Source organism: Anticarsia gemmatalis, chromosome 22 (assembly GCF_050436995.1).
Source record: "Anticarsia gemmatalis isolate Benzon Research Colony breed Stoneville strain chromosome 22, ilAntGemm2 primary, whole genome shotgun sequence".
NCBI classification, from domain to species: Eukaryota; Metazoa; Arthropoda; class Insecta; order Lepidoptera; family Erebidae; genus Anticarsia; species Anticarsia gemmatalis.
The window spans coordinates 6320828-6347629 of NC_134766.1; the positions used below are offsets into that span (position 1 = coordinate 6320828).

At 34.8% G+C, this 26802-nt stretch overlaps 1 protein-coding gene across 3 annotated transcripts in view; it reads right to left on the bottom strand.

Annotated features, from left to right (window-relative positions):
- Positions 1-2301: 2301 nt before the first annotated feature.
- Positions 2302-26802, bottom strand: part of Dpp10 (Dipeptidyl peptidase 10) — a 199759-nt gene continuing 175258 nt past the window's right edge. For 2 of the 3 annotated variants that reach the window (XM_076129312.1, XM_076129311.1), the window contains exons 10-19: positions 25662-25897; positions 24429-24549; positions 21524-21659; positions 20900-21072; positions 18047-18189; positions 15674-15865; positions 15148-15305; positions 13705-13916; positions 12966-13141; positions 2302-10393 (exon numbers count right to left, since the gene is read on the bottom strand). In XM_076129312.1, coding sequence (XP_075985427.1) covers positions 12998-13141; positions 13705-13916; positions 15148-15305; positions 15674-15865; positions 18047-18189; positions 20900-21072; positions 21524-21659; positions 24429-24549; positions 25662-25897 — 1515 coding nt within the window. In that variant the 3' untranslated portion in view covers positions 2302-10393; positions 12966-12997. Of the gene's footprint in view, positions 10394-11126; positions 11175-12965; positions 13142-13704; positions 13917-15147; positions 15306-15673; positions 15866-18046; positions 18190-20899; positions 21073-21523; positions 21660-24428; positions 24550-25661; positions 25898-26802 lie in introns of all 3 variants that reach the window. The other variant, XR_012960016.1, reaches the window with a different exon arrangement.

Sequence of the window (26802 nt, forward strand, 5' to 3'; positions counted from 1 at the left end):
TTATTTAGCAAACCATAAGATAAAGGGAAATATCGTAAGAAAATTTTGTTTGCCTGAGAGTTTTTAAGTGCTTAGTTCTTTAAGGATTGGATTGTCTCCGACATATTTTATAATATAACTTTGATTACAACAGGAAATTTGTACTTACCCTGTAATGAGTGCGCAGATATTTTCAATTTGTATAACTTTTGTTACGATTACTTTCGCACTAATAATAATCACGTGTCGACGACTTTAGAACACTTATTTTTCACTTTTTTCATCAATCACACAAATAACCGAAAAAGGATACAATCACACCTAAACCAATGTTATTAATAAACCTTATTTCTATAACAAAAAGAAAAATTTATTCATTTCAGAATCAAACTCACCACTGTTTATAAATGTATGGCGGCGTCTACTCTAACCTATAAATAGGTAATTATGGATTCAAAACTAAAATTTTTCAATTCTACCTTCATCCACTTTTATCTCAGTCGCTCGATTCTCTACCACTATCGACTACCGACAACCGGCTAGCAATCGAGAAATATTGCACGATTTGATCAGCGCCTCTAGAGGTCTCCGTAGGAACTATTTTGGCAGTACATTTTAAATGTCAAACTCTCTATACTCGACAGTACCGACTGTAGAGAATTGCGCTGCAGAGGCATGAATTCAATCACGAAACTGTTTTACCCGCGGCGATGATGAATGGCGTTCGTGTGTTAATGAAAAGCTAACTAGATTTCACCTCATTTATGTCTCACTGTGACGCTAGCTTTGCGGCTAACGTTTTGTGCCTGCTGTAGTGTTTAACTGTAGGTAATTAACTGATTATAGATTAAAATCTATCCTTTGTAGGTTTATTAATAGTTATTAGTGCTTAGGATCATAGTTTTCCTAGAATTTATCTTTAAAAACTGTGCAAACTTTGAACCGTGTACTCATTTGTGAATCTTGAAGCCAAAGAGATTTTATTACAAGTTCATACATACTATAATGCGAAAAATCTTTTTCCCCAACCTAATAAGATTAAGATTCGAAAGCAGTGAATCTACAGTAGGTAAATCTACTCTTCTTTTCTTCAATTAGGTTCATGTTCTTGGATGTAAGCTTGTAGAATTACAATGTATGTAGTGTACGTGCTCTGTACTGAAGAGTTTTTTTTGGTCTTAGGGTTCTCCATCCGTTTACGGGAGTGTTTTTAGTGACAGCACAACAGAACTCACCATTCCCAAACCCAGAAAGTACGGGTGCATGGATACGAAAGGAGTTTTAACTTTTAAACTCTCGCGTTGCATGTTTAATGTATAATAGAATACGGGACTTAACGTTAGACATTTTAAGATAAAATGCGTGTTCGCGTTAATTCCCGTATTCTATTATACTATTACCCGAAAGGAGTTGTTCCCTCGACAAAAAAAATAGCTTATCTCTATAGAACATGTCTTTCTTTTCTTGATAGTCATTACTTACTTAGTCCCTAAGTGCAATACTTACAGTCTACTTTTAGTGTGCGTATAGTATGTTGTGTACAGTGCGCTGTGAAAACGACTGGGAGTGCAGACAGCCGGAAATTGTCCCGCGATGCTTCTACACGTTGATGATGCTAGTTGCTGTAGTGTATATTGTGTTTGTGTGTTTTGTAATTACTTGGGATTTGGAATAGTAATTATTGTTTTGTTTGTTGTTTATCGGCACTCTGTAACTTTCTAGTTATTATTATTTTGTTTCTTAAATAAGCTTTGAAGCTCTATACTCAGGTACGTCATGTCATTTTATCGGAGTCTCTCACTCGCATTTACACATTGTCACATTCCTATGACTCTTTTGATTATGGCTTAGTCCGGCTATATAGACCTGCGTATAAGAAGTTATGAAAGAAAATATTTTGTGTGTCATCTTTCATGGTGCCAGTTTTATGGTTATCAATTAGAGTCCAATTTATTATCGTGTATGTTCTACTATAAGTTACTGTTGAGGTCTATAAACACACTTTTGGCTATTTTGTGTTTTGTCCCATGTTTTTTGCCACATACTGGGACGTTACAAATCTTCAGGTGACTGTTGAGAATATTGCTACAGAACTAAAAAAAACAAATAGCACTTTGCTCGACTCAGGAATCTTACCCTTCTCTCTTATCGATTACGATCAGATTACGCATAGTCTTATCAATGAGTAACACAATGCTTGAAAACCGAAAAGCGAATCCATATCATTCACTTTTTTATACAAACCAAGCAGCTTCCGTATACGCTAAATATCATCTTTGATCTACAACTATTATTTCAGGTATACAAAAATAAAACGCTCAATGATTTATGATATCTATTTATTGATTTCATAATACAATAGACAAGTCTCGATGAAATGAGTGAGTTCCTCAATAGTTAATAACAGTAAGTAAATAAAATTTGCAGTTATAACAGCAGACTTAGATGTAGATAGATTTAGCGGAGTATTAGTCAGATACATGACAGAACTTACAAATCCCGTCCTATTCATAAAAATATATGAAGTTATGAAAGGCTTATAAAGTGTTTTGTTTCTTTCACTCCTTAGCGAAACGAAAAAGTGAAAACATATTATAGTAGTTTTTTAACTAAAATAGGTTTATAGTGTGTTTGTGAGGGGGTTTCAGTTTCCTTAATTAAACAGCGTTTTGTAGCGAGACTTCTCTTGGGTATTCGTTTGGGTAGCGTTACAGAAAAAATAAATAGATAAATAAATGTTTATCCTATGTTGAATATGACAAGTCCGAGATTCAAAAGTAATCCATGTGTTTTAAACAATGGTAGAAATACTTTAAAAATGTTTTTATGTATAAAAAAATAAGAATTAAAAGGGAATTAGGTATATTTTGGAACGCTCCAGAAACATATATAATTCCTTACTTTCGTAGAAACGCTGAATAATAGAATAGAATTTACTAAAACATTTATTTCTTATAAAACAAGCAGAAATAAAATCCTTTTTCGAGCACTTGAACTGTACTCAAACTCATCGAACGTACTCACAGATGGTCGTTCACGATTCGTAGCATCGAGTATTTTCCTCAGACTTAATACCTGCAGTTTGTTCAACTACAATTTTTTACTTATATAAAAGTAAACGGGAACATTTTCCCTTTAAAAGTATCATTTTACTATAAAGAGGTAGCGTTTCCTCGCAAGATAAGGAATCAGAGCAGGAGGAAATTCAATTTTATCTCACCGAGAAATGAAAACTGAAAATATTATTTCAAAAATGTGTTCTCACAATGAACCGTGGAATATTGGAGTGGTGGGGAATTTTATACACCAGCAGAAAACATCAAACACAAAGAATTTATTTCGTAAAAAATACTAATGGAATAATAAAACTTACGGTGCATAACACGTTATACGAGTATAACAATGTTTTTTTAACATAATATAATTGTAAGTATACATTAGTTACTGTTATAGTGAGTACGCATCGCTATGGGGGTTAGGAGACAATTTATTTAGTATTTGGGCCTATTTTTAATGGATTTTAACATTCATTAACATGCCGCCGTATGACGTTATTACTACAAATTATAAGGGCAGTATAATATTACTTAAATAACCATTGGAAGACAATCTGAAAAAGCAGGTTAAAATGCTTAAACATAAGACCGATTTTTCTTTTCTCATTACAAATAAAGAATAATGGGCGTTTTTTCACAGATCATTTATAGATAACCTGTTTAAAACATTATAAAACGTCACTTGACGATAAAAAACCGCCCTCAAAAAAAGGAGGAGATTCTCAATTCGACTCTATTTTGTATTTTTTAACGGCCAGTTTCTTTATCAAACGTATATGGGTAAAATAAAAGTGATAGTCAAAATTGTTTCTTCATGGATTTACTGATAGTTTAATGAAGAAACAAATTCGTCTCTCCAAAAACGTCAAGTAAAAGTCTAGCTTTAGCGGCTACTATATACAATATATAAATAAATTGGCCGTAAGTTTTAAACATTCCACTAATGCTGGGGCTACATTAGCGAGCGAAGATTCGTATGGTGTTGGCGCGACAAAAACATCGTGTTTGGGTATGGGCGATGTTCTTGTCTACATTAAGGCGGGCGAAGATTCGTGTCGAGTTGACGCGATGCATCGTGCCTTGTGCTGTTCAGTTTGTTGTGCGGAGACGTGAGCGGTAAATTACGACGACACTGAATTGACGTAGATGTAGCCACCTAAGCGAATATTGGCGCGACAAATCCCTTTGATTCGCGCCAGTTTACCGACAGCTCCTCGATACTACATCGTCTTCGCCCGAATACTACGCGATAACACGATGAACCCGGCCACATTCATCGCGTTAACACAAATATTCGCCATAGCCCGCTAATGTAGCCCCAGCATAACATAATAATACTGAACGTCGGCCATATTTGTTCAACGAAATCACTGGCCTTTTGGAGCTGGCAGTTGGCACAGACTCAGTGTATTAGGAAAGCAGACTTCAAGTGGAAAATCGCCTATTTTCCACCGATTTACTCCGCGCCAGTCGAGTTTGGACGCTAGCTTGGACAAAACTGGACAGATTCATCTAGTGTTTGGAGATTTAAGCTTAGAGCAAATAGTGTTTTAAAATGACTAAGCTACAATTCTAAGGTCACTTTAAATTATTTTTTCTCTTCTTATATCTGGTGGTTATCTTTCTACAGTATGATAATGTGACAATTTTGCACATAGTTCGACACTTGTTTTTTTGTTTAATTTGAACGACTAGTCCTGTAAGAACGGAAGTTAGGTGAAATAAATGCTGATAAAAGTTACTCTCCTTTGCTGATTTTTCCATCAATATTTAACTTCACTCGAGAAAAAACATCAAATTTCTGAGATATTTGTCAAAAACTAGATGGTTTTCTCGAGTGACGAAGAAACATTTCGAAATATTGTCATTTTTGTCAAACTTACAAAGAATCAAAGATTATTGAAAACATATTGAATGAAGTAAATTCACGATGAAGGAGTAGGCAAGTGTGTTCATATACCCGACTGATACTCCACAATATAATTAATATTACAATATATTAAATAGCTAATAATACTTTTGATCTGATCAAATAACAGTAGAGCTAGCAAGTAAGGTACAATACTGGTAAATTGCTAAACGTAATACTTTGGCATCGATTTACAATCTGTAACGCGATTAACTACAGTAGGTACTATCGACAACCAACTATATCGACACTTTTTTGTATGAAACGGTGATCAGCGCCACTAGCGGGAGATGAGGAACTAATTTTGAAGTACATTTTAAATGTCAAATTACACTCGTTAGTATTGACTGTAGAAGATCGTACTACAGTCTTTCGAGTAGTTTCGAGCGTTTGACATTTAAAATGACTTGAGTAAAATAGTTCTTGTAAAATACGCTAGAGGCGCTGTTCCTCGGTAGTTATTCGATTGCCGATAGTCGTAGGAAATCGCTTCTCTATGTCAGTAGCAAGCATAAATTAAAGGGTTTTAGGTCTAAAGATTTAACAGTTTAATATGGTTTTTATACAGTACAGTGTGATGTAACTATACCTCTCTTTTTAAAACTAAACGAGTAAAAAAGACAAAAGACTTTTAAAAACTGGAGCACATTTTGTAGGAAATGGGAAGATGTTGATTCTGAAAACTTAACCTAATAAACATTGAATAGGAACATTGAATTAATATTATACTTAATGGCTTTTAAATACAGATTTTGTATTGCGAGGAAGTTTGTAAGGATTGCACCAAGTGGCGTTCTTTGGTCTACTGCTACAGTAACAACGCTTGATTTTATATTGTAAAACAAAATCTTCACTTTTTTATGAGTGATTCTTAAGTAAAAGTTAATAAGTATTTTCTAAAAGATCCATTGTGCGATGTTTTCTTAATTAATTGTGGAAGACTTGAGTTACATGACGTGACGTTGATATGAACATATTATGATGAATAATATTATATTAAATATTAATATTTTTCGATGAAATGCCAAACTGTGATGTTATTTGGCAGAAGATTATCGGAAAGAAATGGTTTTAGGCTTCCGTATATAAAACGGGAAGTTTATTACTAATTTGTCTTGGGAAACGTATTTTTAACTACTGGCAAGGTTTTTTAAACTAAACTTTAGTATTCACCCGTTAAGTAATTTAGTATTGGGGAAAGTAATCTTACATTATTGATAATGAACAAATATACCTTTATAAGGAAAGAGATATTTATGTTCTTGAAATAAATACTGAGTATTAGGGTCACATCACACTGCACTGTAATTCGAAATGTAACTATAAAACAGCGTTGTATTGAACTATTCTAATTAAAAACTGTATGATAAATGGATGAAAAAATAACTACCTATTAACAACACGCATGCCTTTAATAAAACAGCTTAAAAACTATTTATAAAGTTATAATATTGTAATCACAAAGCGATTGCACCATTGCCTTTTATACATTTGTATTGCTAAATACTAAACACTAAAATATTAGGGATTACCTTCAGATAGTAGGTGCGAAGGAAAATTAAATTTTGTGATAAAATTAAAGCTTAAATTTATAAGATTACTTCGAAAGACTTTTTTATCAGATTCTTTCTTGACAAGCTTTAATGTAACCTGTTTCATTTGATATATCATAGTTTCCATTTTTCTTTGTAAATCTGACATCTTCTTATTCAAATAATTTTGTTAGTTACAGCATAAAGTTCGGGGTCGATGGTTTTAAATTAAGCTAAATAATTAATTAGTAGTCTATCGATCGGACTAAATTAAGTTAAATAATTAGTAGTATTCAGCAATACAAATACCAGGTTGCTTAAAAACATAAACAATTACAGCGAGAACACCGATAAGGCAAAAATCACAATCTGTGCGTATTTTTATTTTGTGTTTCTCGAACGTGCTTGTGTATGCCGACCTTTATTTATACGTTCAAACAAATACATTTAAATGTAAATTATAACAGCTCACTTAAATATGTACATTTAAATTAAACACTTAAACTTTTCATTTAACGAAAGTAATTTAAACATAAAATATTTTTTTTTAAATGAAATATTTTTTGTCTGTAATACTATCTAAATCGGAAAAAATATAGTGAGAATTGTAATCGAATTGTTCGTATGAATCTAATGTACTTACAATAGTCACTTACACAATCGAGATTAAACGACGCTTTGGCACTTAGGTCTTTTCCATATTTTTTCATTTGAAACATTCTTTTTCGAGCATCCTTATTCATTCAACTTCGTAGAACCGTAAGGTCTTATTATAAATGGAAGGGATTTTTCGTTTAACGTTGAGACTCAACGTGGACTATTACTTTTTTGCTAATACACGCGATTTAATACCCAAGTATTAAATCGCGTGTGCGTATCCAAATACGCACCAAACGGCAGATTTTGCTTTGGTTTTTGTATTATTTAAAGTTTTAAAAATAAATAATAAGTTATTAATTAGAAAAATTATCAATTTAAAGCATATAAGTTACCTTGGTCGAATATAACCAGCCGAAAATATAGTTACATGCCATTAATCCACACCTCTTGCACGGATCACTTTAACCGACACTAGGCGCCTAGCAAGGTGCTAGAAGAGTTGACATATACTCGTAGGTACGCCGTTTGAATACGCGATAATTTATGGTCACGTCACAATATTTCGTGTTTTCTAATAATGAAATGTGGCAATATTTTTCGGCTGGCCATGTTCCACCCAGGTATCTTAGATATAAAGTTTTTCAAAGATTTGCAATGTTTGACAATAAGTGCGGTACCCATTTTTAAAACTGTTGAAGCTCATTTCATGATACGTATTACTTTCAAGTACTAGTCCGCGTTGAGCCTTTTACAATAAAACCTTACAGTAGAACACTACAGAATTCTTCATAATTTTAACGCCTCAAAAATCCTTTATTAATACAACAGTGCTTAATCGGAAGAGTGCTTACTTACAAAGGAGGTCTTCACTATCATTTATTGCTATTTTTAGTTACACTTTAATAAAACTTTATTTAATTTCAAACTTCACTAATAACTAACGCGCTAAATCTTACTAAGTTTTTCAAAATGTTCACTAATTAGTTTTTAAAACTTTTATTTCATTTTAATAAAATATTTTTAACGTACTATTGGTCTTTAATAAAATTTAATATTAAATACTATTAATATATTAAATGAAGTGACTAGAAACATGCAAAACTTTGATGAGAATGAGCAATTTTATACTTAAAGATCAAATGTTTGGATATTTTTTTTTATTAAACGAATGTATTTTCCAAAATGTATGGATACAGCCTTCTCATTCAAGCAACACAGTCACAATCTGTGATGTAGAATTAATCCATACATTTTGTTAAATACACGTAAAAGCGTATTATATTATCTAAATGGGAAATATTATAAATATCTGTACAATTATTTGTCATTTAGAAATTACACTTTACCATCATCGTATGCGATTAAAATTAATGATTTAAAAATATATAAATAAATAATATTTACATTGCGGGAGTTTGCAATGACTTAAGATGATTTATGTGACATCAAACAATCGTTTGACCACGGACTGTAACTTTAGAAAAGACTTACAAGCATTCATTCAGTGAAGGTTAAATACTTTACGATATAGTTTCTTCTTCAAAGAAGCGAATTGATAAATTCATCGGTTAAGTATTCGTATAAACTTTAACTATGTATCTTGTAAAACTTCGCGGACTTTATTTATGTGAGTTGAAACTACATAAATTAACCAACTAGTACTTTCGAGTTTTGTCAACATGCATTGCATGTAAATTTATTGAAATTCCGATACCCTCCAGACTCTCGTATAAATTTCAATAGTATTCGAATATTTACCGAATTTCAGCTTTTGCGTACAGCAAACGCTAAAGTTCGCATGATTTATAAAGTTATACAGTCCGTGGAGCAGTGATAGCCGAGTGGTATAAGTTGCAACCTCTCACGCAAGTGGTCGCAGGTTCGAACCCGAGGCAACACACCAATGACTTTTCGAAGTTATGTGTGTATTAGAAATAATTATCACATGCTCCAACGGTGAAGGAAAACATCGTGAGGAAACCTTGCATGCCTAAAATTTGTTTAATACATTTATTGAGGGCATGCAAAGTCCCCAACCCGCACTTGGCCAGCGTGGTGGACTCAAGGCCTAACCCCTCCCTCATTACGGGAGGAGACCCTTGCCCAGCAGTGGGACAGTAATGGGTTAAATTTATACAGTCCGTGGCTTAAACGATAATACAATATAAGTAATCTCTTATTACAATAGTTTTTCGTTGAACGAAAATTTTCAATTTCCACCGAGGCGAGGAGTCGGCCTCATTCATGAACATGAATCTATGACTTTAAGGTAACACTAGTTATAACAATTTTACTACTAGATCACAAACTCATTGACTAAAGAACTATTTATCAATTCCTTTATTTGTCACTAGATGAAACTCTGCGTGGTCTATTAACTAAAGCCTTACACACGCATACAAAATTTCGAAGGCAAATCGCGCGATTTGGCGATAGTATTCTAAAGTCCATGGTTCTAATCGCCGAATCGCGCGCAGTGCCCAAGTGGCCGTGTGCAGGCGTAGAAATGGCGAAGTCAGAATTGCGAATATCTTACATGCATTTGAAAGATTTCGTGGTAAATATTAAACGTGTTTTTTGAAGAAAATTAACAAGTATAGAATTCGAGTGGATATTAAATTGAAATATTAGAAATTTGTTCTGATAATAACAAGATATTTTTGTGAATTAACGATATGTGTTCGTGTAAATAGTTTTTTGCTGTAAATAACGATTTACTTAAATAATAATTGGTGTCATTATTTTCATAGTGTTTCAAAGTGTTCACTTTGAATGACGCATTGTATTAGGATAAATTACATAAGATATTTTTCTGTTTAAGTCGGCCATACTATTGCTAAATCGTACTTCTAAAAATCCGCAATTTACTACTCTTCTTTGAGTTTTGAGCAAAACCTGACACGTGTATGTATCACTATTCACATGAAAGGTTTTACAATTACCTAATTTATTGCAGCCACTCATGAATTATTGTTGATTGACCCATGTAGTAAAGACAGCAACCTTGTTACACACTTGCAGTGCACATTAACGCTTTGATAGCGATTGCAATCGCGGGTTATCGCGTACAAACGCGGATTATCGCGAACTTTAACGCTCAAGTCAGCGTGCATACAGCTGCGTATTTTTAAAATACGCTTAGCAATAGTAAGACCAAACATTATAATAATAAAAGCTTGTTATGTATATGAGTTTAAAACGTGTCGTTTGTGACGATGGCAGTTACGCATTGGATATGGCGTTCATTGTACTACGGGTTTACTTGCGTACCACTAAGTTCTCTCTTCAAGTGCTAACTTGTGTGTTTTAATTATTACCTGTGGACAGAGAATTGTTACGTTATTAATTGATTGTATATTTGGTAAAGGCCTGGCAGAAAGGACGCAAGGCGCGAAAATGTCTTCTTAAATTTATAGTTCAATACTATTTATGTAAGCAGTGTTATAACATATAATATATTATATTTTTTTAGGCTTAGGTATAGAAGACCTAACCCCTCTCTTGTTTGAGAAGAGACCTATGCCCTGCAAAGGGACAGTAAAAGGTTATTACGGGGTCTACTAAGTTGATTGATGGCAGCATGCCTTCGATTTCGAGACTATAATTTCTGGTATTTTACAGAATTCTGTCGAGGAGTCATGCAATTGAAAAGGATTGATTCAAGCGTTATATGACAAGATTCTGTTGGACAAACAGATTGACAAGTCTTTTTCATTCGAGACCCTTTTTTGGGAAAAGGAGAAACTCCGTCAACTACGAGAGGCATTTGGATACAATAAATAACATGCCATCAACAGGACATAGGTCTATAAATACGAGAATATTCAGCTAGTTTCGGAAGTTATAAAACTATATAATCACACGTATCATTATTTTGCTGATTTTTGCTTCAAAACTAGCTGAAAATCTTCGAATTTTCGCTTAACTATTTAGTTTAAGGTTATTATCTAAGGGTGTGTCACAAGGCAGTTCTGGCTCAAACAGTGTTTCAGGGAGTGCAGTTTGTTTTAGGACATTCAACAATTAGTTCAAACGCTAGGGTGTAGGTACCTCGAGTCGGAGGTACGCTCGGAGTTGTCCTCACTCTGTTTAGGAGAGCTGCGTCCAGACACATTTCTTTTATATATTTTAAACGATAAGACAGACCGTTCTTACACAACGACAAATTTTCTGATACCCAACGATTTTCTCCTTCAAACGACAGGTCAAAGTTGCAGCAACATGTATCTTGTGCGAACCTTTTTGGTACTGTGAATATTACTTGGAATCAATAATCATTCGGTATCGAAAATTTTATGTTATGTGTGGGCTTTACTTTATGTTAAACATAAGTTTACCTTCGTGAATACCAAACAGGTGACACAAAAAATAATAACATAACACTGTCATAATCCGCTCCTTCAAATCGCTTGATAGAACAAAAAGAAGAATATCAATCTACGCAATTAGAGGACCAAATAATAAACAAAGAAACAAATCGTAAGTTGGATAGATAGCTGAGCTAGCTGATAGTGACTATAACATCGAAAAGTACAGTATTATATTTTGTAATGACTGTGCTTGATACACACATATTCGGTTCGGCATGTTTTATCGAACAACAAAATCGACTCGAACCAATTACTGCACTTGTTCGGCTTGAGTCGATCGGGTAGTTCCTTTGGCGCCGATCGTCACAATTTAATCCGTAAGACGCGTATTTCAGGCATGTGTAGAAACAAAAAATCATCTAAAAGAACGCTCAAGAATCCAAAAGAATAACACAAATCTGTTTTGAAAATGGCACTTATCTTAATCCAATCACAATATATTTGAGACTATACAAGGATCTGGTAAGACTACAAGGACTATTGTGAATGCTGCAGCCAATAGCTCAAATATTCTGTCTGAAGCCGGCTCACTACGGCGGAGGATTAGCCACATCTTGCAACATATATGACCACGATCCATTGTGTGGAACCGCAAGGGCACTGACGTATACACAGACATTTAGTGTCCTAGATACCGCAGGCTGATGAGAGCGTGGTTATATTTTCACAAACTATAGTTTACGTGGAAAATATTCGATTGAAATTTATAGATGCTTAGATAGAAGAATTGAGTAAAATTAAATATGACGAAATAAATAAAAAATTTATTTAGGGCGTCAAGACTACCACACTATTTACGTCCAATCCCAATATTAGGGGCCATTCTTCAGCAAGATCTATCAAGATAGGAATTATAGAATGATGTTTGATTGACTAAATAGTCTTAAGTTTTCGATAAAAACTGATGTTGCATATTAACCAAACAAATAACTAAATAATAAGAAAAAACAATGACCTAGCGGTATCTAGCATTACGACAGATATTGATCTGTGTTCATGTGTACATTGTCGGCCACGTTATGACTTATGAAGCCTTACGACTTGTCGCATTGTGTGTTTAAGCTTTACGCTTGAATTACTTTGACGGTTTGTTTGTACGAAACTCTTAGTATTTGTCTTTGACTTAGTTATGATAAACTTGCTTTCAGTAGGCTTCGAATATTTTTCAAAAGAAGCTTTTGACTAAAGAATTTGCCCTGAAAATCGAAACCGTCGCAAAAAAATGGTAGGATAGCAACATTGGATTAAGTATTGCCGGTTTTTCATGAAATGACAGATATCCTGTAGTAATACCAGCTTATAGCAATAACAAACATAAACGTTGATTTTAAAAATCCTGAGAAGTATACACTATCTGAAAGAAAAAAGAAGACTTGGCGAGAAGAAAAAACCAGACCAACTCAGGCGAACCTTGTATGACAAAACTTATCTGCTTAAACAACCTCAAGGAAGACGCAGGAACAAAATCACATTTGAAGGATCACCTATAAATCATCAGTTAGTAGACCAGTTTCCTCACCAAGAGCACAACTCCTCGTCCCTCCACGTGTCTCAGTCAAGGTTCCCGCCGTTCCTCAGTCCCGCCTTGGTCTCCGGCGGCACTTGCTTGCGGAAGCAGTCGTCCAGGAACGCCGACATCGTCCGGTATAGGTGCCGCTTCACACCTTCCAGGCTGTGGCCTTCGTCTGGGTAGATCTAGTAGAGAACAAAAAGAGTTTTTTTTTGTAGTTAGATATTAAATTCCTTTTTAATACATCAAAATCTGATGCCTTTGTCGATTTGGGACAATATTTTGTCACAATGAGCCCTGAGTGCTCTCATACATGAGAGAACATAGTATTTTTGGTACAAATCGACTAGCGGTTCATGTCAAAGTTTAAGATAGCTACAAAGCACTGTGGAGAAATCACATCGAAACAACTCGGTGAAAATTAAAATCTTCAGGTTGGATGTCTTCAGTCTCTTCTCTCAGCCCAGGGTACCATCCAAGCCTTCTCAAAGAACCTCATTATTTAATCTATATATTATATAAAAATGAAACCCGTTTTCCTTGGTTACGGCATCACGCGTGAAAGGCTAGACCGATTTTACTAATTCTTTTTGTGTTGTATTTGTTATTATTAAAAGAGGGTTCTTACGGAAAAAAAAGTTAAGAAAATCTCTCAGAAATATTGAAAAATAGATATTTAATTTTGCATATTTTAGGCGGTACGAAGTTCGCCAGGTCAGCTTGTTTGTTAATAAAACAGACTACCAACCTGCTGCCTGAACATGCTGCCCTGGTCAGCGAGCGCTCTCGCCAGCGCCATGCTCTGCTGCACATGCACGTTGTTGTCAGCTGTCCCGTGCACGAGCAACAGCATCTTGTCATGCAAGGCCGCCGCCTTCTTCGTGACGTCAGCGTCGGCGTACCCGCGGTAGTTGCCCGTCGCGTTCGGGAAGCCCATGTAACGTTCCGCGTATGCAGACGCTGGGTATATAAAAAGGTATTTTAACTTTAATGCGTTTGTGTTTTTTTATTTCTATCCCTATTGTTTTCATATGGGTAACTTGTTAAAATCCAAGTAAGTCGGTTCTGGAGGTCAGATAGGCAGTCCCTCCATGTAAAGCTCTGATATTCAGCTGCATTCAAAGAGACTGGAAGCCGACTCCAACATAGTTTGGAAGAAAGGATAAGCCATGATGATTGTTTTTATAAGTGGATGTTGTTTTAACTAGTTTATATAGCTATAATCTTGAAAACTATGGCAGAAGCCTAGCCGGAATAGCGTTAATCCCATATCAGTGTAAAGAGTAATAAATATTGCACCGTTTTAAAAAGCTGCAGGATGATTGAAACATTCTTTATGATTGTCGTTATGGTATAAAACTGTATCGTACTAACCAGTACCATTCTCTAAGGGATTATGGTAAATTTCTAGTCTAAGGGTTGAAATTAACATAGATAATATAATTTTCGTTCCTTTTATTTTTGTTCAAAAGGATAGACTTGAAGTTTTGTAGATATTATAGGTATCGTTGCCTTTTCGGTCCTATCTTGGTAAATTCAGCTTGGATTCTAGACAAAGGTATATATTATTTTAGGTCTCTAGGAATTTTAATGGGTCTAATCGAAAATGCCTATTACAAATTTAGTGCTTATTCAGTTATTATTCCAACTGATCATAAATTCATAGGAATATTCTAATGAGATTATCTAAACTTCATTGCTCAAATATCTGAAATAAATAAAACAGTCTGACTACAGTTGTGTAATATTCATTAAATAAACATTAAGGATCCGCTTCGCTTTTGAATTAACGCGAATTTATTGTAATTAGAAACGGTACTTTCTTTGAATGAGAAAATATTTTCGTGGAAACTTGGGCATTCGCGAGTGTTTGAAAATTCGAGGTTCAGAACCGTATCGAGTTTTAACCGTATTTTTCCAGTTCGTTAAATTTGAAAAGAAACTCGAAACCTGTTTGTTTATGTTCTAGTTTTTAGAAAATGTAGTGTTCTAAAAAGAGGTGAAATGTTTTTTAAATCGCTGTTGAAAATGTGAATCGGTGAAATAGAGATCTTCTTCATACCTCTCTATTTAATTCCAATATTAATAAATTATTTACCTGCAATTTCAAGTTTTTAGCTAAGCTATCTTCCGTCAAATGTTTTATGTTATTCTAGTGGTACTATTGCAATGTTCACTATCCATTACTGACCGTAATACCGCCAGCGCACAATAGGCGTGAGCGCGATGCCGCAATGGAACACGTTCAGCGAGCTGGCGAGCGCCAGCGCGGCGAGGAACCCGCCGTGTGCCCGCCCCCACACTGCGACGCGACGAGCGTCTATGAAGTGGAGGGAGTCCCGAAGGTACCTGGTGGAAGAATAGAAGGGACAGTTGAAAAGATTTCCAATTAGTCATTAGCTCCTAGTAGGATGGTAGACATTCTGGTTATTACTCCATTTTGGGTAGCTATGTGGATCATGCACAGAAAAAAGAAAAGTAGCTCACTGTTTCTTCTGCAATTATGCTGCTAATTCAATCTTTTGATGTCATATTGCTATATGACCAGACTTAGAAATCAATCTAGTCGTTATACATCTACATTTCCTTCCAAATTCAATCTACTTTCTTGTCCCACGTATTAACTTGCATTAAGATATATAGATTCGTCCCTAATACAAAGACACACAATCTAAATTCCAATCTAAGACTGCATCGAATTGTTAGTCATCACTTACTCGGCAACTTCAAGCTGGTCAGCCAGCTCGACGGTGCCCAGTCGTCGATGTAGCGCATGGTGTGCTCCAAGGCCTCGTCCACCGGCGCCTCGAGCATCAACAGACGCGAGGATGGCTCCTGCACCAGCTGCTAGCGAGCCCCAGTCTAGTGACCATCGTTCTGTCACTAGCTGGGTACCAGGGGCACCATGACTGTTGGGAAGAAATAGATTTATACATATGTATATTTATTTTTCTCTCCACAATAGGTTTAACAATTGTAAGTAATGTAATTTGACTATTGTGGGAGGCTGGTTCCTAAACTAGGCTATGACGCCTGTATCACCTGGTCACCAGGTCTCGCCCTTAGACCGCAACAAAAAATAGGTATACAGTTAATGAAGAACCCACTATACAAGTGGTAAAAATACTTCTTGTTTATTCGTAATTTTGATAGGAAGATAGATAGTCCCATTTCCAGAAATTTTCAGTTACCTAACTGAAAATTTCTGGAAATGGGACTAAATTTTGTTCATGATGGCCACAAGTTAAGAAGCCGTTTGACTGTCTAGGAAGGTCTTCTTCTGTAACCTTAGAAAGAAATGAATCCAAACATCCTCCTGACCGTTGGCGTTGGAGTAAGGAGCAAACACTGTGAGATGACTTTCTTAAGGTCATCGGCCTCAGGTGGTGGTTTAAAAAAACAATCGGATATCTTTGCCCTAGTATGTAAATCTTTCATTTGATAATCAGATCAGCCGTTTGTGTTTACCATATTCCGCTGTATTACAGTCCAATACATAATTTCCAAAAGAGCAAACACGCCACATTCTATCAGAAAACCGTTTCATCTCGGCAAAACAACAAGTCATTGTTAAAATTAACATATCTCTCATATTCCCAAGATCGTTGAAGGCTTTACAAAATATTGTACAAGATCATCTCTAAGCAACCACAAAGTATAATACTGGTATTAACAAACATAACATCTTGCTTCAAATTGTAAATGAATTATGAGCTTTTGTTTCGTTATCCGTCTCCAGGGTGTGATAATCATACGTTATAATTTTAACTCGTGAAACGTAAAGGGAAGATAAATAGAAGTGGGATTTTAGATTAAGAACTGCTTTAATAAAACTGGTGAAATGTGGAGATTTTATAATGAGGATGTGTTGCGTAATTATATTTGGAAGGAAATTTCTGCCTGTCAATTTATTTGTGAGATTAGTTAGAATACTACGATGAGTCGTAAGGGCCTAGTCTTGGTTTCCAGATTGAACATGATATTATAGGAGTCAAAAGTTTGTTATTTATACATTTAAGGGAAAACTTATGGACTAATGACTAACAATTAAGATAACTATTTTAGTTTAAGATCGATCCATTAACGATAGATGACACATCAATTATCTTGCCACCTACATAATAATATTAAATGTTTATACTGTATTTATAAATATATTTCGTTAAATTCCAAAATTAATAACGCGTTTGCTTGCATTGGCGACAAAATATTAAACAAATCATATATCCATAGCAAACTTTCACATGCGCCTAATTTCATTCATGACGTAAGAAACAAATAGTTTTTATTAAGCTTCTAATATAAATCTGTTTTCGGTTCTTATTGGTTTCCCAACAATGAGCGTAATTATTCTAGGAGGCATTATACTCATTGTTAGAGAAGCAATATCGTTGGGACTAGACGAGCCATCTTATAAAAACTAACTATGTCTATATTTTACTTTTACGTAAGCAGGGAGGAATATTTCAGCAATTTTTCTTTTTCTAAATGTCGTTTGGGAAAAAAGATGTTAGTGTAGTTAGTTTAAGGTTTGAAGACGTTGAGGATTTGGAGGCTTGATTTTATTTTAGTTGGTATAACATGAAATGTGACATTTACTGGCAAACTGTTGTAACTATGGAGATGGAATGTAGTGATTTATTGTACGTACGTTATTCGTGGCGAAAGCAAATTGAGATCCTACAGGACTGTAACCGTTTTATACATGAAAGGTTTTCTATATTTGGCTGCGGTTCATTGAACACAATGCTAGTTACTCTCAAAGGTTGATTAACTATCGGAGACTAAAGCAATATGTGCACAGCTGCTGGACCGTTTAGACGCTATAAGTTATTTCCAAATTATTTTTGATTAAAGAAAGTTAAGCGATTCTACCGCATTTTCTTCATATAGTCTCTAACAGAAACATTCATTCAATTGATTTACGTATGGAGCTAAATTTCATATTAGTCCACAGGCACTCCTTCCAACATAATTATATTCTTAGTGCAGATCCAACACATTTTTTATCAATTTGTCACCCCTCACTTTACGTTTTACTCTTCGATACACCCTGTTTCTGCAGTTAATAGACCAGCTTCAGTACTTACACTTTAAGTACCAGTGGGTACTTAGTGACCTCGTCTTCTCTGAGGCCAGGTGGTAGTAATAACCTGACCCTCGCGGCATGCCCACTCGATAGCTGCACGGAGAATGTGCGAGGAGTTGGCAGTGCTATTGCTGCTAACCGCTCCTGTGAAAGAAAGATATTTATGAAAGAAAAATGATAGTGGTATAACGGAAAACTATTGGGTAGTTGACTGGGTTAACGAAAAATTATTAAACTTGTCCTCGTAAAAGGCTCATCTAAAATGCTCAGGTTATATATTCTTTTTTCGTAAATAAAGCCAGTTTTTCTTTTTCAGGGACGTGTAGGGTGCTTTTTGTGGGCTCAAAATATTCTCGTTCTAATTCATTTCAATGGCACTATACCGTGACTAACGAAAAGATCAAACATTGTTGATGACATAATATGTACCTATATTATCGTAAAAAGGATTTCCACAAAACCATTTTGTTTAGCGTCTTTTGTTCATACGCCATAAACAATTCTTCTCACTTATTGGGCCAAAATTTAACATCGTTTCATAACAACACAATAACAAGGATATCATCTTACATTCGTATTATATTCACAATTATAACGTCTCCATAGCGTTCATTGTGTACGTGTGACAGCGACGTTTATCATTTTATTGTTAACTTCAGAATGTAAGGCTTAATAACATATTAACAGTGCTGCTGAATTATTCAACGAACAGGTTTAATATGTTGCCGGCTGTTCAGGAATGTTACGTTGCTGAGCAATATTGTGCAGATTTGTGTGGGTAGATATCGAAAACTACGCAAATGTAGTCTTGACAATATAGAAAAGACAAACGGAATTAACGCGAACATGTATTTTACCTTAAAATGCGTAACGTTTTGGCGGCAACAAATTATTAATTAGGTATAGGTACTTAAAAAATTAAAAAACTCCACTTGGTTAGATTGGCCTCTGACCCTATTAATAGAATGTCTTAATAACGTCAATTTAAAAAGTAGCAATCTACCACAGCTTTACATGTCACAATTTCTGAAATTCGTAACACAATAAAAAAAGTTTCAAATTTTTGAAATCCGAAATCTACGATCTGATAACAGAGAAATCGACCATTACTCCTGTCGTATTTTTAGCAAGACCTTGACGTAAAGTAGTGATAAACTCGAGTAAACAAAAGTCTGTAAACATAGTTTTAGAACCCTAGGTCATGAACGCGAGACTTCATACGAACTAGGGATTAATTTTATTCATGAGATCCTTCAGGCATCAAGCGCCTTAACTTTAAAACATATTTTACAAAAGCTAGATACATGTTTACTCATACCAATTATTTTGTATATTGCTACTTGAAGTTGATACAATAGCGATAAAATCGGAAATATACCTATCTTATTTTTAAGAGATAATTATCGCATGCTAAATGATAGCATTTAGTTTGTCACCCGGGGACTTTTACAAGCATAAAAGCACCAGAAAAAAAAATCAAGCAGATCCGTCTCTAACGTATCACACTGTTTTGTGTATCAATCGAACCCAGTAACTCCTAACGCAATGGTGGTAGCGTGGTGGTCACTTTAACGATTGTGCCACGGGGGTATTCAACGGCAGAAAATCGTGCTTCGTAATCGGACTATAGTATTATCGAGTCCATTCCATTCGCAATTTTCATTTCTTGAGTCTTTCGCCTTGTTATAAATCAAGTATCTACATTTCTCAAATTACAGCGTCATTTCACTCTCATTTCAAACATCAATTTGAAAACATATAAAACTTTGTTCAGAGGATAATTTACAGTTTATTGTATAATTTTTATTTCCCTAACGTTCAAGTATACGGGCCATAAACTCGAGATTCGGACGGTAAAATGCGAATGGTCGCGAAATTAAAATGTATAAAGTTATTGTTATTTTTTAATGGGTGATTAACTGTTCAGTTTGTCTCGTTCTAATTATTGCTGTGTGAAAGGGGTCGGAGATTGATAGATCTATAGTAACTTGGATTGTGTATACTTAATACATATAAATATTTACTTTGTTTTTGAAAAACATTTCCTGCTCTATCATTTAGGTACAAAGAATGCGTTGAGTCGTGGAGAACTTTGTTATACAACCACCACCAATTCAACCGGATTTTGTATCAAATAGCAATCGAATCTACGACCTCTTGGCATAGAACTATACTCTTGTGACAACCACTTTCACTTCAACCACCGTAGATATTTAAATTATTTATAAAGATATTCTTGCTGCAGGTAAAACACTAGTTTAAAAGCAATATTCTAAAAATATTACTTTAATATTCCCTATAGTGCACTTTGTAAGTGAAACTTAGTGAGAGAATAGAGTACCCCTATCTAGTGGGTGTCGTGTTTCAGTATAAAGTTACGAGACATTGGAGAACAAGATGTAGAAGTTTGAAGTTCGCGACAATATTTTAGTATTTGACTTAACACTAGGTATATAGGGAAAGAAAATAGATGTAGTTTGTTTACTCATGAAAAACTTAGAATAGACAAGTTATACATTAAAAATCGATACACAGTACAAAAAAAATGTTAAGAAAAGTCGGGGAATACAAAAAAAAAATCCTTTAAAAAAATCAGGTATTCCAAAATACTACTCCATAACATAATCTAATTTTGTCCTACAATTTACCACTGAGTCCTGTTCTAGTGGTCACAAAAAATATGATATGTAGCAAACATGGCGACATCTTCAGTCTACTGAAAATACAGTAATTAATTACCCACCTGACGCCACTTTCTACCATATTTTGACATAAATATGTGAATACAGTCTAAATAATGGAAAATTAATATTTAAAACCAAATATCAAGATCTAGAGCAGTCTTCAAACTTACTTTGACAGCAGTGTTATTCTCCAAATGCGCTAACAACCTTGGGTCTGGCAGCGCAGTCTTGTGGAGGCTGAAGGTGGGGACCCCAGGACCGAGGCACTCCAGCACGAAGTACGCTGACGACGGACTGAAGTGCGCCTCGTGGTACAGACAGGGCAGGTTTTGAGGCAGGCCATCTGGGGATAGAGGAAATATGTGAGAAAACCATAGGAAGAAGAAAATGCTTTATAGTTGTTACGATACTTCTTCCTTAAAATAAGTTTTATTTAAATTACTGCCTTGTAATTTCGAATGGGCAGATATAAAGCGGTTTGTAGTCAACTTTTCTACGATGATGTCCACACAATATTCTTCGAAGATTTTACTACTGACTCTTTTCAGAACATTAGCTCCTTAGCGTAGTAAACAAACAATGTCTTGCAGCACGCGTTCTACTGTTAGTTATTTTCTGATCCTCTCCTCTTAAGCCGCAGGTTTGTGTTAATCGTTTCCAATAAGGGAAAAGGTAGTTGATTGAAATTGATGTTTAAAAAGTGACATATTATCTCTTTTCAAATCAAAAGTTGGTGTTAAAGTAAGTTGGTATCAAGGCCCATCGCCATCATTTTATTAAGTCAAAGGATTTACCAGGGTACTTCTTCTTCTTCTTCTTAGTGGGTGATGGCGACGTGGCCGGCAGTTCCTCGTCCCATTCTGTGTCCCACGTGCTGTCACCCGAAGACGCCAGGTTGCCGTAGTACTCCAGGTTTATTGATGGAGACGGCTGCGTAAAGCAGACGTTTATATTAAAGAGAATATTGTTTGTTTTGCATGTGTCTTGTAACTACTGCGTTAAGAATTAATTATCTGATGTATCTATCATGTTGTATCAGGTGCAAGGACACGACATTATATTTGGGGTACGATATAACTTTGATGGCGACCGATATAGTCTTTATCTAAGGCAGTCATCACGTTACCACGTTGTAAATATTATGCCAGAAGATCATGGATTCAATAGAGGCAAACAGTTTTTCCGAGAGGTGTAATTTCTTGTAGCCAGCAGTGGGATGATACAGGCTCGTAATTTGCTAGAGAACAGAAATTGAATTTGACCCCCTAGCACAGTAGCATTGGCATGGCGATTACCTGGACCTTTGTATCATACTTGATATACCTATTTCACTTGAACGAACTCTTGATAATAAAGTACGGCGCTTTTGTATACCAAATAGAAACATTCCCAGCAGTATTTTAAATTCAACAAAAAGTCTAGCCTTAATTCAAACAAACTTTTTTATGCACGGTCTAATTCTTTAAGACGTTAAACTAAAAGGTTTTTATTTACTTTGCTTTCAAGCCTAGTGTTTGTTTCTGTTAATGTTCAGAACAATGAAATGAAAACTAGCAACGAAAGATTTAAAGAACTTTAGAAAAGGAGTTGTCTTTTTTAATTTGGCTTGAACTGATTCTTTTAATCAAAATCTTGAAATGACGACAGTCTGCAACTAACTTATGAAGCGTTATTATTATTTTAATATTTAAATTTTGTACATATAGGTATTGTTAAACATATTATCCTAAAATAATAATAGTACACTGTAAAAATAATCAAGTTCTGTACAACTTTCCAAACGGTAAGGGAGGCGACAACTACTTATAAATCTAACACATCATTTTCAATCGTGCTTACTACTCATCAAGAACCAGACTTACTTACTAATATCCTTTGAGAAAAATGTATAATCCGAATAAATACAAAAGAACACGAACGAATAATCTTACTAACTAAATTCCATCAATATTATTTCATCGCGTTATCATCTTTTATATCTCAAACGATTCTGTTTGCCACGGTAAGTAATCTCCAATATTGGTATACAGTACGTATATTTTTACGATAATGCTTCAGGTATTTCTTGAATCGATCTTTTGGTAAACTGGCCTTGTAATATTTTCCTGTTTATGAAGTACTAGCTGACCCGCGCGGCTTCGCTCTCGTTCAAAGTTTCATCGTCTATGCCAGTCGTTAAAAGGTAAATTTTGAAAAGAAAGTAGCGTTTGTTTGGCAACGGATTTTTAGCTATCTCTTAAAAAAACATTAAAATCAATTCAGCGGTTTAATCGTGAAGACGGTATGAGCATTATATACTCTCACAATAATAATACTGCAATTGTGACCGTGGAGAAGGATTTCGTGGTCACGGATATAAAACCTAACCTACCTTCTGTTAATCCAGGTTATAAACCATCTATGTGTCAAAGTTCTCTCAATCTATTCAGTAGTTTCTGGTCGAAAGAGTAACAAACATTCATACATCCTCATAAACTTTTATATGTACAATAGTAGTAGGTAAAGATAGAGGAGGTTGTCGTAAAATATGAACAAAAGGTAGCTATTTATTTATCTGTGACGTAATTTAAGAAAGTTTACGAACGTGTTATGTTTGTCTATTGTAGGTTTTATTTATACGGAACATTATTTTGTGTTAAATAAGGTGAAATATATAAAAAAGGGAAGTAAAATATATTACTTACTCAAACGTATCGTATTGAAAGAAACTACCTGACTTTCCCGGTTTTATTTGCAGCATGTATAATTATTTTAAGAGGTAAATTACAGAAATAAAAGTAACGTACTATATTTAAATGTCTTTAACTATGTGCATGTCAAGTATTTTGAAAATTGGTTTAACTATTTTAAGAGTAATAAATAGACTATCATAGAAGTGATGAAGAAGTTTGAAGAAGATCGTACCAAGTGGCTTTCTTTGGTCTCTGCCTTATAGAAAAGTGTGATGTATGTACATATGTATGTAGATTGTCAAACTTTCACATATAAATACTAGAATGGATTTTCCAGGTTATAATCTATACTCCTGTTAATACCACACAAGTAATTTCATGCATCCCATTAAATTGTACAGTAAATACAAATTCCCAATAAATATTAAGAAATAGAGCTCATTACATTTGCAATAAAACACACGTGGTGTGAAATTATGAGGAGCATTCACCGTGGTCCAGACCAGCAGATGTTCGGCTACACCGCGCTGGCAGTCTGCCATGACACATCATAATCGAAGCATGTTAACTTATGTTCGTACGTATTAATGTAGATCTTTGTGTTAATGATTAGTTATTGGTAGTTGTATATTTAGTTGAAATGGGATTAGAATAACTGTCGGTATTGTAAATTAAATGATATAATAATATATTTAATTATTATATGTTTTGAATACCGTTGTTAATGGAAAATAAAACTTTACCCTTTTGAGTTGAGAGTAGTACATATATGTAACGAATTTAAAAAAATGATTTCGACGGTCTATCCTGCAACTATAACTACGACTGTGTAATGTGTGTAGTCGGTGGGCTAATTTAAACTTGTTTTAGAAATAAATCTTTTGTTTTTGTTATTTTTCCTTGGAATTTTTAAGTAATATCATTTATAGTGTTAATTTCAAGCACTCTGCATGTTCGTTAAATTATTATATTATGGACAAAATCTTCCAGTTGTGTATAACTAGTTATATATTATAACTTTACAAACCTGTGAGTTACAAGTGACGCAGTAAGGCAGTTTTTGCGGGGAGCCGGGACGAGGTGCCTCCGACGACACCCGGTACAGGTGCTGCTGGCCAGGCTTGCCTTCTGGGATGCCTAGGTAGTAGCTGCAACAAAGACAACATTAATAGCAGGGCGATGGGTAAAGAATAACTAGTATGTGTGAATTTTCCTTTCCACTCTTTATTGGTCTGTAGCAAGTTTACGCTAAGGTTTATTTGGTAACTGAGTTATGATTGTAAAGGGACATATTTTTTTTTCATTTTAACAATTTTGCGAGATTTTACTTTGTGTAAGACTTGAAATAAGGTTCAAAGTTCCAAATTTTACGTATACATAGATGTTTACAACGAAAATTTAAATTAAATTATTGATTTCGATAACTATGATAAAGTGCAGTCACGAACGTTATATGGATCGACTGCGCAATATGCATAACACTACCATTTTTTAAAATTAATATTTAAAACATTAAATCAGTATGTAAATACGATAAATATATCTCACATTACTTTGATAGACTGAGAGAGACATATGCCTATTTAAAACTGCATATTAAAATATAACGTACAGAACAAAACATGTTCTAAAAATAGTACACTAAAGATCATTGCACTTAGAATACATTGCTTGCGTTTCCTAAAGGCACTAAAAGCTATCAACCGCTGCAAGTAGAGTGCGAAGGCTTTTATTGCGATTGAATCTTGTAAGGAGGGCACCGGAGGGAGTATCACCAACATTGGCGCCAATGTAAATATACCCAAGATACTTGTGCAAATGTTTGCGTATTGGCAGGTAAAGGATTTGCTGGTTTAATGTGGTGGATGTGATTTGGTGTAGGTTGTTGGAAATATATTGTTGCGTATTCGGTTAATAACATTGTAATACGATCGAATAGAAAAGTCTGCATGGTTTTTTTAATTGTATTTTTTAGTGGATCGTGCTACATTGTAGAAGAATTGCGCAGGTAGAATTAGCTATCTTATGAGGCATTAGAAACTAGCTTTTTTTCTCATACACTTAGATCAACTTACTGATAATTTCATGTGTCGCTGATATTTATAAATTTTCTTCTTGATACTAAAAGATGATACTGTAAAAATTACTGTTGACAACCAACCAAATTCATGCCATCTAATTTCATTGTCAAATTGACATTGCTATTATTTTGATTGAAGTGTTAAGCGTTAGGTACAAATCATCTTTAGAAGATACTCACATATGTTGATTAGCATGATCCCAAGCCAGCAGCTCAACGACATCAAAACTGCCATGCGTGAGCGGCAGGGCCCGGGGCCCGTGGGCGTTGTGCTCCGTCCTTACGATGTGGCGGAACAGGCCCGCGGGCCCGTCGCGCACCGGAGCCAGGGTCACGAGAGCTCCCCCACCCGCGGACCAGAGCGGCGACGGCGCTGACTCCACCCAGCCGTCTACGCCTGATGATATTCTATATACCTGAGGAATATTACATTATAAGAATTTTCACGGTGGGTAACCGGCGGACCTGTACTGTCCTGACAAGGTATTTGGATGTGTATGAAGCATGGGAAGTTTGTAAGGACCGTATCAAGTTAGTTTTCTGGCCTCTGCCTACTCTTATGTAAAAAAGGTGTGATTTTATGTATGTATGTATGAATTCAGTTTTTAGCCTAATGGGCTATTTTTAGATGATTCTTTTCAAATTCGTCACTATAAGGGCATAGGCAGCCGAGTGGATTAAATCGACTACCTCCTACCTCCATAGTCGAACGACAAACATTACATTGCATAAATGTATAGGTACGGCAGAACGCGATTTTATACAGCTTTATGTATTTACCTTCGGATATAACAAAACTGAAATTATAAATTGATGAAAATCAAATATGTATCTTTTTAAAACAAAGAGACAATTATTTCACTGAATATCTCGAACTGTAAAATTTACACGCCTACAAAAGTAACTTACGGTCGCAATATTCGGCCTCGTATAAAATTTTATTAAGCATTTAAAATTGAAAATGTACGGAACAGACGAAGTTTCATTATTCCATCCATTAAAAGAAACGAGCGGAATATGAGCCGAAAAGGAAAATTATATCTCTTTGTTTTAACGCTTCGATAATTTTATACAGAACATGAAGAAACTATAGGTAGGTTATTTATTTAACATATCCTTTCATTATCCTTAAGTTAATCTTCTTTTATTGTGAAATAGTACATGAAGATTTATAGTTTGAAACTCTTCTTATGGCCTAATTAAGCACATGTTAGATTTTTTTTTAACTGCCTTGATCTTAATCAGAAGTGTATATAGCTCTAACTGTTTGCTCGATTCCGTGTTAGTAAAAATACTATACTTTCTCATTAGTAAAATTTCA